Below are 15476 nucleotides of genomic sequence, written 5' to 3' on the forward strand. Positions count from 1 at the left end.
GTGACAATGTCAACTATTTGGTCGTATCTCGGGTAGGATACTGTACCACGTGACATATGTTCAATCAGAGGTGGTAAGACTATGCAGTAAAGATTACTGTACAACAGGATACACGATGACCAGACATGTGGTAGGCTTCATTAGCACACTGTACCACGTGGCATTAATTTGTACGATAAGGAGAAAAAGTAATAATGTACATGACGGTGTAAATAATGAAAAAAGTGATATATACCTTCGATGGTTTGGGGCTCTGGTGTCAGCTGAGGAGACTGATCTTCTTCTGAGTTCAGAGATAGAAACACACGAAAAGAAACTATTATGAACTGGGTGTAAATACCCTTGTTCCTATTGCTAGGGTTGTATTGCACTTGACCCGGCCTGCAGCCTGTTAGTGTTAGTAAGGTCCAGACGGACAGGAGGAGGAACGATTCAGGTCAGATTCTCACTCACACACGTACTGCTGTCACACGGTCTTACTCGCTCAGATTCTGTGTTGGCAATCACCTCTGTCACTCACAGATTCAACACATTCAACATCATTCAATTATTACAATCTCCGTTCATACTTGTTTGTTACATTCACAGATTCACCACATTCACAAGTTTCGTTCACTCTTGTTCCTCTATCACACTCACAAGCGTTTGCCACCTTTCTCGTCCCTCCAAAAAGAAGAAAAGATAAAAGCAGAATTTAGTCCCATAAAATTGTCTGAGGGCGTCGTCAAAGAAGGATATTCAGCAAGTGTTACGCTGATTACGTGAACTTTAAAATTTTCACAAAAAGGACCTTTTTATTGGTTATGATATACCAACTCGACAAAGCTTTTCGAAACAAATATTTTTCAGATAAAGATTATTAAGAATGTTGCAAATTTTCAAATTTGTCATGAAAATTGTATTGTCACACATTAAGACATCGTATATCAATATAATTATTTTTAAAAACAAATTTCTTGTTTGATATCAAATAGAATGATATACATTAGGTCAACATTTAACATTTATTGGAGGAAACCTGGCGATATAATTCTGGGACATCAGTGAAGAAGACTGCAAAAAGCGTTACAAGCCGGAGAAAGTGCAACCGCAAACCAAGCAATTCGGAACTCTAACTTATGTGACAATCTAGCAGATGTCAAGTGTAGACATACGTTATGAAAAATATACGAATATCAAAAATAGGTTTTCAATTTTGCAAGGATTTATATATGAAATATATATTTCCAAAATAAAAGAAAATGGTATTCGTTGTTTCTGAGTTTGAAAAATTACATATTTGATAATTGTCACCTGCTAAATTGCATAATGATTGTGTTTTTCTGATTATTTCAATGTTTGCTTAGGCTAGTAACACGCTCACAGAAAATGTTAACAGCGGAAAAAAGATATATAATATATAAAGATAAAAAACTTGCAATTAATTTTATCCAACACAAACCAAATCACAGTTCATTCTGCTGAAACATCAATTTCTGTATTTATTGTGCAGATCATATATACCTCAATAAAAGAAATAGCAAAAGAAATTTTATAGCATAAGTTGTTTGAGGTAACAGGATATATGACAAGCACAATGCATAACAAGAAAGGAATGCTGCAGCACATCAACATGTGTATGTATTGATTAAAACTAATTACGTCATAGAAGCTCACGTAACAATCAGTCTAACAATGAAAACTTGTATATTCCAATAATTAATGTTCAGCTTGTTTTGAACACAAACAGTAATTGAAACGTCATTTTGTGAGCTTTCGAAAACGTGTGTGTCCTTAGTCAAGCAAAGAAAGTTTTGCTTCCAATATTAATTGTTTTAACTTTCACGGGGTTAGACCAATAAAAACAAGTAGTGGATATTCCCTTGTTACTATAAAATGCTTACTGCAAGATACTTTTATAAACATCAGCTATCCTGTTTCGTTTACAGTTTTGATACAACACAAACTATAAATCTTTTGATTCGTATTGGGTTTTTTACGATGGTATGTTTGAAATAACCTTTCTTATTTTTCCATTGTAGACTGACAATTTAATACGTGAAATCCTATAAAAATTGAAGTCTGATCCAGTCCATGTGCGAAGATGAGAAATGTTTCCCATGACCAAACGTAGATAACTGAAGGGAGTGCAATGGAAGAGTGAATAGAGCAGGTTAAACGTATCATTATCCTGACTTCTTGGTGAAACTTGCTGATGACCCGAAACCCCCACTACACTATGCGTTAACGATTGATTTGTCATATCTTAAATGTTACATTTAGTTATAAATAGACCGACAATGTTCCAAAGGGTATAAATTCAATTGTTCGGTATTTGTAGCGCAATTAAAAGGGAAAATATCATAATCTTACTTTTACGGAAATCTGCAAAAAGACAAAGCGAGAAACAACTTTGTAATACTCAAAGTCCAAAACGATTACTAACATTCATTTTTGTGTTATATATAATCATGAAGTACGAACGACGACACTTTAGAATGTAGATTCCGAGAGTAAAACGGTTGACAATTTTAATTATGCAAAAGCAAGAAAATATTAATACCACCCACCAATGATAAGCAAATAGGAGACAATTATCTAGCCTGATTATGGCGACACCATGTCTTGGATTCCAGGTACGCCTTACCAAAATTACTCAGACTTAATACCTGTTTTTATCAACAGTTTGTGACAATGGAATCATAAATTCGTTAAAAATCCTGATATTTCTGTTTAACCGCTGACTTAGTAATACACGCAATGGGATGCCCAAGACGTGGCAATGCCAACACTTTTGTTCTAAGATGTCGGTATGAGCATTGCAGTAACAGCTGTATCATGAACACTGATATATTGCACGTTACATTAGAGCTACAGTAAGTTCAACATAAGGGATAGAGGAGAAATAGCAAGCTGGAAAGAGCATACCCCTTTACTAGCATTGGTAGAAGTTTAAGCGATAGCACAGCTCAATAAAATAATTTCTTGCAAATTATGGTAAAAGCAAGTGAATATAAAATCATAGTGTTCACATATGCTGATCAATTCGACCAGAATAAAGTAATATCTAGTTTTTCCTCAAATTATTTACAAAATTTGACCTTTCGAACTACTTATAACGTGATATATCCACGCTTAACGAGAAAAAACATGATTTGTTTACAGGATCCTCTCCCATATAACTAAAATTCCAAACAAGCAAGCTGGTTGGTTTAGGACAGTATAGATTTTTCAAGCTGATTGGCTTATGTCGTAACGTAGAAAGCTGATTGGTTGACAAAGAACAACTTACTGGTGTCTCCGTGTTTCGCTATTTCCGTGACACTTTGGTTACCTAAGCAAGAGTAATGTGTAGATATGGGACAACCCAGACATATACATAGTGCATACTATTTTACTTTTGAAATTGTCTAGCTCTAAACCAAACGTTGGAAAGTTTGACCACAAATTTCCCGTTAATTTAAAATATAAAAGCAAGTTGAGATAGATCTAGCCGTGACTGATGATATGGTTAAGGAATGTGTCGTGTAAGCTCATACAGATAGATTGATGTTAAGGCTACATGTTGGTGAGGTCCTATCAGCAGTTTGTAAGGCAGTATATGTATGGACTGGATAAGACTTTAGGATGTGCATTTTAATATATGTTAGACAGATTCAATGTCTAGAAGTCTAACATAAATTAAAATTCACAGGCTGAAAACAAATAATTATTTTGACAAAGAAATGTAACATATCATAATGATCTTTAACAATAACGTCGATTTAAAAAATAGCAATAAAGTTCAATCAAGTTTAAATTGACAATATGAAATGATTATAAATTTTGAAATTTGAAATATCTTCAGAACATATCACTTACTTTTGATATCGACTCCAAGACAAATAGACCACTCCTTCCGTTCTATTCGCTTATTTTGGTCTAAATCACAATATTTTGCAAAGTTTCTTGCACATGCACGTGGTTTTATAACTTTTTTAACCATTCGTTTTAAGGATCGCACCTCCCGTCTTCTAAGTTTGTTGTCATTGTTTCTATCCAATTGGGAGAATTTCCAATCAACAACCCGTTTTTCTGTTGAACTTAGCAAAGGATTTCCAGGTAAACCTCCTACAAGAAGTATATAGTCAACATGAGTATTTAACATTCAAAGCGCGATAAAACATATGTTTATGCACCACTGTAGGTTAATTGAGATTCGTTTTAACTATTATTATAATAACTAAAAGGGTTATATTTCACCTTCCACTTATTTTATTACAAGTTAGTATGCCATCTTTCATACCGGTTCTCTCTGTAAAGAACGTTCTTTTTCGAACAGCCATCCTTTTAGAACACATTGGCAAGAATATGCCGTATATTGAAAAGCCAATGTGAAACTTAAGGAGGAAATGATATATGTAGTTAAATAAAAAGTTGTATATGTGATTAGTACATTTTTAGCATACGCATTTACCTGGTTGTCCTAAAGTTTCAAATCGTTGGTATTCCTGTGTAAAGGCGGCTACTAAGTTCTGATTGAACTCTATTCTATCGGTAGATTTACAGGCTGCAAAAAAAACACGAATACAAAGCTTAACAAATCTATTTGATTTAAATAGTTTGAAATAATGTGTGCATTGAATTATTTGGGAAAACATCATTTGGAGTAATATACAAATTAAAACATCAATGGCGAACATTGTGTTATTGTATGGTTTGGTATTTATATATTGACATCCAATCAATTGAAGGGATAATCAGCCTACCTATATTTTTAACAATATGTTTAATACACAATTTTTGACGAAAAAGTGTCAACCATCTTTCTGTGGAGCTGGCCACCGCCTAACGTAATCGATAGCTCAAAATCAATTATGCATTTCTCGGATAAGGTGTAAAAACTGTCTGTGGAAAGGAAAACACTTCAACCTTAGGTTCTAGTAACAGTGATATCGGTTGTCGTCAAATTCTGAGAAGGGTTAGGATTCATTCGGATACCATGAGACTTAAAACGGCAAAAAGTTAATATGTGCGCATACAAAAATATGGACCTTAATACAGGTGTTTGTCTGGGCGGTATTACCTCATACTGACAAGATTGTAACATTATCTACTCAAACGGAAACTAGCTTTGTATACCATGTGTAACACCTAACAGAAAGGTTATTGCTTTCTCCACGTGTATTAGGTACTCCATCTGGGATATCACTACACAGCAGCGAACATAAACACTGGTTCTAAATCAGCTTAATTGTCTGTTACCTCACTGTCAGTGTGACGTCACCTATAGCTTGTCGTCGCACGTGTTCACAGCCTCCGTTATATCTAACATGATACATTATATCAAGAATCGTCCACGTCCTTATTCATTCTCATGCTGGTATTTTAAAAATCTTGAGGGTAAGTTCGTCAAAAGTCTGCAACATGCTTGAGTATTTAACATGATCGCATAAGATACAATTATCGGTCATATATTCCAACATTTCTGATACTGACATTGTTTAAATCTGATATAATAGATATAACTCCGTAAGAAGTCGGCTACAAGCATGTTTGTTTACTCACATAAGCGAAATCTCATTTAAGAGATGAAAATTCATAAAAAAATACCACTTGTTCACATATTGATCTTACGAACATCAGATTAATTTGACCCTATTGGTCCAGGGTACTGCCGTGGACAAGGTAGTTCAATCAGTTAGAGCGATAGTATTACACTCTAAAGTCCGGGGTTCGAATCCCAGTCTAGCCCCGATGAAGTTAACACTCAGATAATTGTTGTCGATTTTATTTTGTTTATCACATCTATATTATTTTGTAAATAAAAATCCCGTAAGGTATGGTTTTCGTTTCAAAAATAATTTATTAAAGTTTTATTCATGCCGTCATAAACAGTTTCCATTGCGAAGTTGCAGTTTTTGGTGATGGTGCTGGGATATCCTTCCTATAGCTAATCTGTATACGCTTTGACAAAAATCCGCTTTTTGTCATGTTGAACTATGAAAGAATCAGGTCGGGATAACTGTATATTTCGTATCTTCGGAACATTTACTTATTCGTCGAATGATCTGATATCGGTAAATATCGTACGCATGATAAACACATAAAACACTCTACCACTAAACGAAATAGATATATTTTGATATTTTGGCTGTAAGTGAGTTTTTCTGATTTTTTTAAAAATCCATTTGTGTTTGAAAAAAAAGTATATATATCAACACTTTTTCACCCAAACAGTTTCAAAACATGAATTATAGTTCAAATAAAGGGAAAATTAACAGCATATATTATTTTTTAAGATTGAACAACTGCCATCATCGTTATAAAACATTGTTTACCTCTTTTCTTTCGTCGTGGCGATATCCGTCTTCTATCCGTTCGACGTTTGTGTTTTTCAGATTTCTGTGGTCGCCTTCTTTTTCCTGTAGGACAAAAGGGCATTCGATTAGATTGATCCTTTTTCGTATAAAAATAAAAATAAAATAAAAAGAATATAAAAATTAGATTAAATTAAAATTAAAATGACGAAAACTTCTAATGATTATTTAACACTTTTTTGTAATTGACAATCATTTTATAACGGATAGCAATGCAAAGTGTAAGTTTACTCTGTACGATATATTGCATTAGCACCATATATTGTTTAATCGTTTTATAACTCATTTAAAATGGATTGAAACTTATCAATCAATTAAAACATTTTCTTAATATAGCTACTTTAAAACAATACATTGATTAATACAATTGATTTTAAAATGAAAAAGCATGCTAAAACTTATTTCACAAAATTAAAAGACGAATTATTAAATAAATTCCAAAGACGCTATTCACTGATAAGTAATTCAAAGTTTGAAATATAACGGAGTCGCGCTCCCAGCACGTTTCGTATGATGCCCAGGATCTTCCCGGTGAACGTCGGTAATTGATTCATTTCTAATGTTCTACTATATTACTTGATTGCTATTTGATGAGGCGATATATAATGAACATGACGTCTGGTTTATCTCAGTCTCGGGCAAAGGAGATATGCCTCCGGTCTAAATGATCGGGTAAACACTTGGTGTGTTTAGTGGACTGTTATCTTCGTCTTAACATATCATATCAACATTAAAAACGCATTTGTATATCTCCGATCCCGCTATCAATACATATTCTCATCAGCTAGCTCATCTTGTAATATTAGCCACAAATTCAACTGTCGTGCTTCAGATCATATCATTAAGATAGGTAAATGGCTGAACGTTTTAACATCGGAGGAAGTTGTGCAGGAATGTGTAAAATAAAAAAAATAAAAAGAGAGGGTTTTATATATTTTAACGTTGGCCCATTGTGTTATATTTGGTTGTTATGTGTTATTAGATGTTAGCGTACAAATATGACTTTCCATCATGGTATACTTACAAAAGACTTTGATCAATAGAGTTTAGTTTTATTGTAGTTATATAAATTGTTTTTACTTTACAACAAATATGAAAGATTTTTTCCCATCAATATTTATCGCTTTTGGTGGCCAGGATGAAAGCGCACGTATGATTTCCCCCCTGCTATAGCCACCGTTTTTAATGAGAATAAGCTTGTTTGCCCAAAGTGGCATATCATATAGATATGAGCTCTGCTAAAAATCAATAAAGACATTTTAATTGCAAAATTGTAGTATTTTAGGCATAAAGCCGCGGAACTAAGAAATAAAATCTAAGAAATATTCACCGCAGTAATTTATCTATCTCTGATTTCAACCTGATGGTAAGTGAACGTGCGTGGGTGAAATTTGATTAGATGAAAACAGAATATGTTTGTGAATTAATTATTTAATTGAAGTAAAGTTGAAGTTAACACATTTCCTTGTGATAAAACAGAATTGACCTTATTCACTGTGTATATAATGAGATTATACAATATAGTCTGTGCTAATTAAAACTATGAAATTTATAAATATGTGATACATTTCATATGTATATAATATATATTTATAATATAACGAAGTGGTGACGAATATTGAAGCCGATATTATTGTAGTATGACCCTTTTCTGATGAAGCTGTTGTCCTATAGTGTTGTCTGGGGAAGAACAGTTCCCGAGTGCCCATCAAGCGACGATTCCTCCCTAAGCAATACTAGCAGGGAACTGTTCCCGAGGGAAGAGCCATAATAGATTTAGTACATTACATATGTCGGTGGATTATTAGAACTAAATATATACAAGTCAACATCAACTTGAGTCAACACTTGTTTACTTAACAAACAAACAATCGTAAGGGTAATAATACAACTAATAATAAAGATGCACTGGTATTCTCCTATCTCTTAAATGACGCAAGATATAGTTCCCACCGGAAACGAAACAAGTAACCGTGGAATAGTGCCCGTAATCAAGAAAAGTCTCTGAGGAGTCAAGTAGACGAAACCAATCACGACCGTAGAGATTAGCTTGTGGTACACTAAATTCATGAAGGTTTGCTTATATATCAAGTACACTTTTCTGTCTTCCTTGATCACGATGCTAGTAAACGTTTGGAAGCACAGCCACTGATACTTGTTTTGATGCTTGATAAAATAGCATGATGCTGTAATACAGCAGTGTCCATAATGCAAATATAGTGAAATACGTTGTGCTTTTGGTTATGGAGAAAAGCCAGGTGAAGGGAAATCATAATAAATTGTTATTACCTCTAGTTGACTTACGTTTACAGGGAGCGCTCTTGCCGCTAATTGATGTACCCTTAATAGGTTTTCCGTCGTTGGTGACACACCAACAGTACCCAGTGGCGGCGTGGCACTGGATCTCAGTGTACGAACCGTCTTGTTCACATTCGGGTATGAAGATCCCAAGCGTTGGTTTTCTGGCTATAACTTGCGCCTCTTCCCTTTCCTGTATACATTTAGTTTTTGGCATAGCTGCCAATCCTGAAAGGGTAAAGTGATCCATTGTACTTGTCCTGTCCGTTATTAAACCATATCACCTCAGAATGGAATTGAATAGGGACATCGCATGGTTGTATCAGGATGATAAAAATGTAAACTTCTGTTGTTGTTGAAGTGAACACAATATCAAGAAAGAGATAGCTAGATATATTGCCAGAATCTTATAATGTTAAGCATATCAAAAATAATATTACACAACAGAAAAGTGATGTCGAATATATATCTTCAGATAATAGTTACATAGTGGGAATTACTAGCAGTGGTTGTATACACGTGTTCACAAAGGTTGGTTTAGTGTTATCAAAGCAAACCAATTGTACAAAAGAGTGTTGGTTTGGTTATATCTATACAAGAGGATGGCTGGTTGGGAGATATTTTAAAACATCGTAATAATTTAAACCTTTTCAAAGGGATGGTTGGTTTGATTATATTTTTACAAACAACGTTCACATGTCCCGAAGGGATAGATTGTTTGGTGTTACTGAAACCAATACAGTACGTAACGGGATGATTGTTTGGTGTAACTGAAACCAATACAGTACGTAACGGGTAGATTGTTTGGAGTTACTGAAACCAATACAGTACGTAAAGGGTAGATTGCTTGGTGTTACTGAAACCAATACAGTATGTAACGGGTAGATTGTTTGGTGTTACTGAAACCAATAAAGTACGTAACGGATAGATTGTTTGGTGGTACTGAAACCAATACAGTACGTACCGGATAGATTTTTTGGTGTTACTGAAACCAATACAGTACCTAACGGGAAGATTGTTTGGTGTTACTGAAACCAATACCGTACGTAACGGGTAGATTGCTTGGTGTTACTGAAACCAATACAGTACGTAACGGATAGATTGTTTCGTTGTTTTAAGACCAATACAGTACATCAGGGAATGTTGGTTCGGTTGTATGCTGTTTAAAATTGTATACAAACTATGTAGGTTGTTTACAGGTGTATGCACATAATATATGTTGTTCACAGGTGTATACAAAGCTTTTATGATGTTAACAGGTGGATTTAAATCATGTATGTTGTTTACAGGTGTAAATAAACCAATTATGTTCTTAACTGGTGTATACACACAATGTGTGTTGTTTACAGGTGTATATAAATAGTACATGTTGTTCACAGGTGTATATTAATTATGTTTGTCGTTACACAGGTGTGCACAAATTATGTCTGTTCTTAAGAGGTGTAAATTAACCACGTATGTTGTTCACAGGTGTATACACATCATGTCTATTTTCGTGATATATATAAGTAAACGTAATACATGATTTAATTGGACCATGTTAATACATAGACAGTACCCAATGTACGGTGAAATTAAGTTGTAATATAAAAGTCTTATCAAGTGTACAATAGAATATAAATATATAAAATAATCCTATATTATTTACGTTTATGCTAAGTATATTAACTTAATTAAAGATTTATATTTATATTGTTCAGTTACACTGATGTCTACCTGTTTGAAGTGTCAACAATCCATGAAGTATCAAGAAAGTAAGTATAAATGATCCACTGCACTGCATCGAGTTAAACACTGATATACACGTGGGGTGATCGGGTAGCTGTGTTACTGTCATCACGTCATTAGTCAGCTCACCCTCACTCATTCATTACTGATATCACACATTCCTTTGGTGGCATAAGATAAGATAATTTGTTTAACTTCCAATGTCCAAAACTAAATGCATTGCTTTACGATTCATGTGATAGTGAATCAAAGCATACGTCAATTGATTCTTCCTTGAGATGAATCGTGCTAAAGAAATCCGCAAAAGATTGCAGGAGTAGGAATGGCTTTGCTGACCAAAAGTAACACTGTTGATGTGAAGGTTTACAAGAATACAGCATTAATATTCTCGTCTATCTGATAAAGGTAATTGTGGTCGAGGAAACACTACTGAGAACTTCCACATGTTTCTGGAACAACAACAATAATGCTACTGTCTGTGTATCATTGTGTCCAATCGGTGGAATGGAATAAAAGACAAAGCAGTTAGGTAGCAGTCAGGAGATGTGATAAAAATGTCCAGAAATCGCAAGGCTTTCCAGAGAGAAAATAATTAATCTGCGTATGCAGATATACGACTTAATTCCAAAATATCCTTTCAGACTTGAACAGTGTAATGTATCAAGCTTAAAGACTTGCCATCTTATGCGACTATGCCGGTGTATAAACCCTGATGAATGACTACCCACAGTGCCACTTATACCTATTTCTAGGTAGTACAAGGTAACGTGACACATCTGACGCTTCATTACATGTGTGCACGTGAAGCACATTACTATGCGCAGCCACACAACCCAAGGTAGGGTAAATATTCTGCTATGCCTTAGTGCTCTCTTCGTCTACTTAGCAAGTCATTCTACGGTAAAGAAATATATGGACAAATAAACTAAAAAAGAACGCAAACATTTAATGGATTTCATCCCACACCCAATATCAGAATACGGAGAAAATTCGTGAGAAAACGTTGATTCAAACAGAATTGTAACATAGGAATGAGTACAGCAGGCTCTACGGAAAGGCTCTAATCTGTCTGTTAAAAGCTACCTGGCTCTGACCTTTACCGAGCACATGCTTCAGGATAAGTCAACACAAATCCTCTACGACATTTTTAATCGCAATGAGAGTTTGAATAAGGCCAGTTAAATTGAAACGGTGATATAAACTTGATGTTAAAATCTCATGACATATATGTGAAGACTTCTAAGTAGTGAGATCTCCCTCTGCGTTTGATACAATAGGTACGCCCAGGTGTTCAAAATGGCTGTCTTTTGACACCTTGATGTTTGATTGCGTACTGCAGTGCGGTTTAATTCATAGCATGTTGTACAGGTAACACTTGTGATGAATACACTAATTGATAAGCGATAATTAATACTAATTAAAGTGTATAAAAAAAAAAAGGTTTATGAGATAAACGAGGAGTCTGGTCGTTAAATATATTTAACATTTTAAAATGAGCTTACGTCTCATCGATTCTTTATAAAAAACATAAACAAGTGGCATATGATTATTAAATGAAGATAAATCATTTCATGCAAAATAACAATAAGTGTTATGTGATATATGCTCCTAATTAAGGAGCCGAATGTCATTTTTAAGTTATTTCAGTGCAATTGCTCAAACCGAAACAAATGGTAACATATTAATTTTATTGATCTAGTTAAGGAAAATAATTGAAATGTTTTCCGAGTAAAGTGTTAACAATGAGAGACGCTGATGTGTGTATCGACCCTGCACTCATCGATAGGGATTGCTATCACATGTACAAGCACCTTCAGATTTAATGCAGGTAACATACACAGATTGTGGGATGCACCTTTTCCAAGACATAACATTGGGAAAGCGAGAATGTATTTCTGCAAAATTTAAATTGCAACAAACCAAGTAAAATACAGTTATAGCAAGCCTTCCACAAACCAGGTAAAATACAATTATAGCAAGCCTTCCGCAAACCAGGTAAAATACAATTAAAGCAAGCCTTCCACAAACCAGGTAAAATACAATTATAGCAAGCCTTTCTCAAACCAAGTAAAATACAATTATAGCAAGCCTTCCACAAACCAAGTAAAATACAATTATAGCAAGCCTTCCACAAACCAAGTAAAATATAATTATAGCAAGCCTTCCACAAACCAAATAAAATACAATTATAGCAAGCCTTCCACAAACTAAGTTGACAAATGAGAAAGTTGTGCTAAAAAGTTGTACTATTAGTAAAATATAACGGAAACATATCAATGTCAAATACCGGATTTTTTTGTTTAACAACAACTTGTTTTCATGATGATGTAATATGAATAATAGTCAAGTTTGGATACTGTGAAAGTACAATTTAAACTGACTCATATTTTAGCGTCATATCGAATTTTTACAAATTATCGCATTGAGAACTAAGCGTGCTCACAATATGTGTTTTAGAAAACCATACACTGAAACTTCACAATATGTGTTATAGAGAACCATACACTGAAACTTCACAATATGTGTTATAGAAAACCATACACTGAGACTTGAATTAAGCGGACCATTTAAAACCAAAACCATACACTGAAACTTGAATTAAGCGGACCATTTAAAACCAAAACCATTCACTGAAACTTGAATTAAGCGGACCATTTAAAACCAAATTTATTAATCAAATCATTCCTTTGAGATGGAAATACAATAATGAAATTGAAATATGAGTGTACATTCATAAATATATCTTTTTCATATTTAACTAATTATATCAATTGCATTCTATTTATTTTGAACTCGCCTCTTGTTTAAAATTGAACATCGCACTTAACATACTTGAATAACTAAGTAGAACGATAAATCATTCGATCGTTTCCTATTTGTCCAACATTTTCCGTCAGACTTTGTATAGTTTACGGCTAAATATTCAAAACATGTTAAAATATTCATCTACACTGTATCATTAGCACTATAACGTTACCCATGTCCTGTCACACTCTACATCATCCATATAATTATGATACACACTTAGAGAAAAAGTATTCACATGATTGATATTGTTTAAAAAATATACAGTCACATGTATTTGTTAGTTTTTATATGCAGATCGACCATACTTGTGCCGTTTATGATTATCACTGATGAACTCGAGCACTAGTCGATGGCAGGTCTTTTTGTCATCTGACATATCTCCTTGAATGTTAATAAAGAATGAATTACCCTAAAAACAAATAATTTATAGATATTTTCACATTTCACCTCAGATGATATATCAAACTTAATGCAATTGCATATTATTATTTTGCAGGTGCAAAATTAAATTAAGATCAAATTGTTTTATTCATACAATCCCATCATTTCAATTAAAATATCACTTTATATATAAGACACATCTTAAGTTATAGTTGGGAAATATTGAATATTTATGCACTTCAGAATAGTTTCTTTACAATTTATGATATTTTGCAAAATATTGGAGGATATTTGATAAATGTTAATTTGGTCAAATATCACTACTTAGGACTAACCTATGAGCTGAGTGTATACAAGGATTACTCATGCCAGGCGCAATCAGAATTGTCTTTGATACTAGTATTAACCAGACTGGACTAACCCAATGTTCAACACGTCATGCTGTCATTGTATGGCCGAAAAAATATTGATTATCAAAATTTTTAAATTCTTTTGATACTCCATTAAAATTACTTGGGTGTACAAAGTGATAGTGATCGATAGTTAATCCAGAAAATGGATGTATTATGCTATATATAATTATCTTATGTATGATACCAAAATGTAAATGAAAAGTAAGGAAATCTATCGGAGTTATCCTTACAGAAATACTAAAGACACATTACAACATCAACTTATCTTTAAAAAAAAATGTATCGGAAAGTACAGAAATAGATATTTGCGTAATGTATATGTTACTCATACATAATGAAGCTAAATATATTTCCAAGAAAAAAATCTTATTTTAGTTCACATCGCCGATCGTACATTAACATTATGGATTAATTATTTGGAAATTGAGGACACATCAAAATTAATGTGTATTACGATAAACGCAAAATCATGTAAAAGTCATCTATATATTGACATGACTTATTAAAACTAATGTCCTACTCATTTAATGATCAGATATAATAACATAATTTATATAATAATTCTTACTTTATAAAGTATAATACAGAACCCTGTTTATTTTTAGGATAATATACCACGATTAGTTGGTTTCACTAAACGTACAGTGGTTATGCATAGGTTTTAGGGATCATTTTGTCTTATTTATGTTTCAGTGTCTCCGTGATTCATGAACAACATCATGAAAAACACAAAACAAAATGTTTAAAATAGCACTAGAAATTCATTCAGTTTCAGGGATATCTCACTGTAACGGGTATTCATTTTATAAGTAAAAAAAAACAACAACAACAAAAAACAACGGTAATACGAGTATTACGAAATAATGATATGCATTTCAAAAATAAGAGAAAATGACATGCAATCAATCAATTTTGACAAAATTAATGTAATGTTTCGAATCTTATATATTTTGGATATCAGAAAAACTACAAACGTACATATATCATAATGTCGGGTTTGACATATAGCTAGCTCAACGTAAACGAAACATTACTCTCATGAATAAATCTGGTGAAATATTAAAAAGAGGTGTGATAAAAAATGAATATCCTTTCCATCAAAATTGCTAAAGATTAAAATCTACAAACACACTTCATATTACTGAACACATCGCACGTTTATATAATTGTACAGTTGCGAGGTCGAAAATGTGATACAAACAATTTAAAAATTACTTTAAGCTCATATTATATAGGATGCAGATAAATACACTAATAAGATATTGGCATTTATATTTTCCTCAAGTATTAGGATGAATTAATTCAACATCCATGTTTATCGGAAGGAAACATCTAAGTGTAAATGTCTGTACACCCCATGACAAGTACGCTTGGTACCATTCACAATGTATTAAATCCCAAAACGCTACAATCATCACAATCATCACAATCATCCAAAACAAATGTAAATAGTGGTGGATGATCCAGGGATGTTCAAAACGAGAGGCAAGCGCTTTTTTTATTTAATTCT

The 15476-nt window shown here is 33.3% G+C and overlaps 1 protein-coding gene across 9 annotated transcripts in view; it reads right to left on the reverse strand.

Moving 5' to 3' along the window:
* Positions 1–15476, reverse strand: part of LOC110451399 (SPARC-related modular calcium-binding protein 2-like) — a 102631-nt gene that overhangs the window by 14497 nt on the left and 72658 nt on the right. For 3 of the 9 annotated variants that reach the window (XM_021499428.1, XM_021499387.1, XM_021499451.1), the window contains 6 exons: positions 8628–8864; positions 6300–6383; positions 4436–4528; positions 3841–4089; positions 3272–3313; positions 236–316 (listed from right to left, as the gene is read on the reverse strand). In XM_021499428.1, the coding sequence (XP_021355103.1) occupies positions 236–316; positions 3272–3313; positions 3841–4089; positions 4436–4528; positions 6300–6383; positions 8628–8864 (786 nt within the window). Of the gene's footprint in view, positions 1–235; positions 317–3271; positions 3314–3840; positions 4090–4435; positions 4529–6299; positions 6384–8627; positions 8865–10352; positions 11070–15476 lie in introns of those variants that run through there. The other 6 variants (XM_021499435.1, XM_021499419.1, XM_021499443.1 and 3 more) reach the window with 5 other exon arrangements.

Source organism: Mizuhopecten yessoensis, unplaced genomic scaffold, assembly GCF_002113885.1.
Source record: "Mizuhopecten yessoensis strain PY_sf001 unplaced genomic scaffold, ASM211388v2 scaffold641, whole genome shotgun sequence".
NCBI classification, from domain to species: domain Eukaryota; kingdom Metazoa; phylum Mollusca; class Bivalvia; order Pectinida; family Pectinidae; genus Mizuhopecten; species Mizuhopecten yessoensis.